Source organism: Crocuta crocuta, unplaced genomic scaffold (assembly GCF_008692635.1).
Source record: "Crocuta crocuta isolate KB4526 unplaced genomic scaffold, BGI_CrCroc_1.0 scaffold132, whole genome shotgun sequence".
NCBI classification, from domain to species: Eukaryota; Metazoa; Chordata; class Mammalia; order Carnivora; family Hyaenidae; genus Crocuta; species Crocuta crocuta.
The window spans coordinates 3,300,042-3,303,682 of NW_027528611.1; the positions used below are offsets into that span (position 1 = coordinate 3,300,042).

Sequence of the window (3,641 nt, forward strand, 5' to 3'; positions counted from 1 at the left end):
TGGGCAAGTTGCCTGACCTCTCTGAGCCTCAATGTCTCCACCTGTAAAATGAGAATAATAACACCCGCCTCTCAGGGTTGCCATGAGAATTAGACAGCAGGGAAGTTGTGGGGCATAGAATAGATGCTCAATAAACACTTTTGGGTGACACTAATAATAGTCCTTGCTCCTGTGCCGAGCACTTAATCATCACAACAACCCTATAAGGTGCGTATTATTATTATTCCTGTTTTACCAACTTGGGAACTGAAACACAGGGAGGTGAGCAAACCTGACCAAGGTCGCCCAGTTAGTAAGTGGCAGAGTGTACTTTCCTAGCCACTGCACTCCACTTCACTCCTTCTGAGACCTATACCTGGACTTGAGGAAGGAAGAGAGGATGTGGCAGGGAAGATGGATGTCAGACCTGATCAAGGATTCATTCCAAGGGCAGTTTTTATTTAGAAATGTGCCTCTACAGCTTGGTGGCAGTCTGAGGGCACATGCCGTTGGCTTGCTTGCTTGCTTCCTCTCTTTTCCATCCCAGGGCATGGGGTCCTTGGGGTTAAGGCACAGGATCAAGTTCTCAAGGATCAACAACCAGACAGCCTCCGTGGTCAGGGGCCTGGGGCTGGTGCCAAAAATAAACTAGGCTCCATTCTGGACTGTTTCATGGTGGGAGGGCCTGGGCTCCTGGCACCAGGTCCTCAGTTCCCTCTTCTGCAGCGAATGGCATCACCCACAGGCCAGCTGTGGCCAGGTTCTCATGGGTATGAGGTTGGGGGTGGGGAGGGGGTAGCAGAGGCTAATTTTCCGGTGATGGGTCCAGTTTATCTTCCTGTGGGGTGGAAGCCGAGATGGGAGCCTCCTCCCCACCATTGAGGGACTTCAGCTGCTGCTCACTGCTGCTGGGTGAGGGGGTCCTGTTGCCCTGGGATCCCCAGCGGGTCAGGCGCTTTAGGGAGGAGTCACGTCGGGCAAGTGGAAGGGGCTGGAAGCCTGTGAAGGAGCTGCTGGTGGTGGGACGCTTGTCTAGCAGAGAAAAGGCAGACGTGAGTAAGGAGAAAGGTGTGTGCAAAGGGGAGGGGTTGAGGGGCCTTGCCTCAGGCCCTTGGGGTAAAGGAGAACCTCCTGACTTTCAACCTCCTGTGGACTCTGTAGATCTGGAAGTATCCCTTTCTCCCTCCCTACCCCCTCCCCACTCCAGAGAAAACTCCAGGATCTACCCCTTCCTACCTCCGGGCTCAATTGGATGCATGAGCCGATTCATCTGAACATTCCAGTGTTTCACGTTGGTGCTGGCCTGGCGCAGCTTCTTCTGGGCAGCCTTGGGGGGGGACAGGGCCAGTGGGGAGTGGGTCAGAGACACCATCCTAGACAGGGTGCCTTGACCTTTTCAGGTTCGCAGGCCCCTTAGAATCTGACAAAGGCTAGTGATCATCTCCCCAGGAAAACTCAGCATGTTCATAAAGAGTTATATATGTGGACAGAGTTGGCTCCCGGTTTCAGGGGTCTCATGGGTCCCCAAAGGGTCAAAACCAATCACGATTATAGTTTCCATTCATTAAGCAGCTAAGATGTGCCAAGTATTTTATTATTTTAGTTAACCTCCAGAGCAGAAGTGAACAAAGAAGGTCAAGAGGTTAAGTGACTTGCCCGGGACCGACGTTGAGCTTTAAACCACCGCACCATACCACCTCTGTAGGACCTAATGTAAAAGCTTGCTCCCCTGCTCACCCAAGCCATTAGCAGTGGTTGTAGGGTGAGGGAATCACAGAGGAACTTTCCCTTCCCATGTTCCCTATTTCTGTGTTCAATTTTTTTCCTATGACCATGTCAGCCAACAAAGCAAATAAAATAATATTAATAAGAACATCAAAAATTTTAAAAGAAGAACAACAACGATAATAATCCCTCTTCATGGGAGATTAGAGCCAATTTACAGGGACAGCAAGGTAGGGGCTTGGCAGAGTAGGAGGAATACATTTTGCGCAGATCAGTCATCATGGTGAAAACAGCAGCTAATGTTCCCTCTGCACCTGCTACGTACTAGACACCGCATATCATCTCATTTAGTCTTCCTAACAACGCTGTGACCCGTCCCCTTTCCCGGGAGAAGGACTTGAAACTCAGAAAGGTCAGGCAACCGGCCTGAGGTCACAAGGCCAGGAAGGGGCAGAGTCGGGGTTTCAGGGAAGGCCCGGGATCCTGCAGGTTAAGGCCCTCCCCCCGCCAGCCTCCCCCCTCTGCGCCCGCGGGCCTCACCTCCACGTCCTCGTCGGCCCTCTGCCGGTTCTGCCGCACCTCCTCCAGCTGCTGCTGGGCTCGCTGCAGGGAGCGGCTCTGCAGCGCCATCTCCTGCTGCAGCTCTTGCTTCTCCTGCTGCGCGCGCTCGATGTAGCGCTCCTGCTCCTCCTTCAGCTGCAGCAGCTGCTTCAGCTTGTCCTCCTCCTCCTCCAGCAGTCTGCCGGGCGCACACTGTGTCATCTCCACGGCTGAGGCGCCTCGCGGGTGCCCGGCCAGCGGGACGCGGGGGAGTCGGGGAGGGGGGCCGGGAGGGGCCCTGCTCGGTCCTACCTGGTCTGGGCCAGGCGCACGGCCTCCTCATCCCGCCGCGCTTTCACCTCCAGTTGCAGGGCCTCCTGAAGCCTCTGCTGCATCTCCTCCAGCTCTTGGATGCGCTGCCGCTGCCGGGCAGCCTCCTCCTTCTTCAGTTCCATCTCGGCCTGCATGGAGGCCCGGGCCTGCGCGGGGACACAGAGCCAGGTGCACGGGGGCCGGCGCGGGGCAGGGAAGGCCGCACGTGTGCCTCCGCTAGGCTGGCCCAGCCAGCTGTCTCCGGGTGAGGGTCTGGGGGGGCTCCTTCATGTTGGGGTTTCCTGATCTGACCCCTTTCCGGTAGCCTCACTAGGTCAGACAATGGTCAGTGAATAGATGCTACATGAGGGGAAGGGGCTCAAGTCACCCCCTGCCTAGCACCAGCCTTAATAATTAGTATTATGTGTTATACTATTAGGCATTATAACTATAATTAAGGCTAGTGCTAGAAGGGAGTGACTATAATGATAATAATTGTTACAACAACACAAGGTGCTTCCTCACTTGATCCTCACCATACCTCTATGAGCACAGTTCTGGTAGCACCAACATGTCACTGGTAAGTGATTGAGGCACGGAGAGGCTAACTAACTTGCCTGAGATCATGAGGCTCCTAAGGGGCAGAGATGGATTGATTCCAGGTGTCTATCTCCAGCTCTAGATCTCTTAAAGCCTGTATCTAATTGCACCTACATGCCTAGTCCGCCTCCGCATTCGTCCCTCCTTCCTCCCATCCTGCGTTCCCCGAACTGGTTCCACTGTTAACTTAGATCAAGTCTAGTCCAGCCTAGGCCAGCGTTGGTCCAAACTCATCCCCAACCGCGGGGTCTTTAGCCGCTCCTCTGTCCAAGCCCCGCCTCCAGCCAAGGTGTCCAAACCAGGCCCCACTCTACACCTACAGCACTCAGCTCCAGCACTCAGCTCCAGCTCTCAGCTCCAGCTCCGCCCCATCTTCCTTCTCCAGCCATCCCGAGGCCAGGTTCCTCCCGCACCCCCACCGGCACCGGCCGAGTCCCACACGCCGGTTTCAGAGCACCAAGCAGGGCGCACGGGCTGCGTTCCAA

At 55.2% G+C, this 3,641-nt stretch overlaps 1 protein-coding gene across 1 annotated transcript in view; it reads right to left on the reverse strand.

The window, feature by feature from the left end:
- Positions 1-410: 410 nt before the first annotated feature.
- DEF6 (DEF6 guanine nucleotide exchange factor) overlaps positions 411-3,641 on the reverse strand; it is a 19,875-nt gene continuing 16,644 nt past the window's right edge. Inside the window, 4 exon segments of the mRNA XM_077754916.1 lie at positions 411-1,011; positions 1,216-1,306; positions 2,245-2,443; positions 2,557-2,723. Coding sequence (XP_077611042.1) covers positions 785-1,011; positions 1,216-1,306; positions 2,245-2,443; positions 2,557-2,723 — 684 coding nt within the window. The 3' untranslated portion in view covers positions 411-784.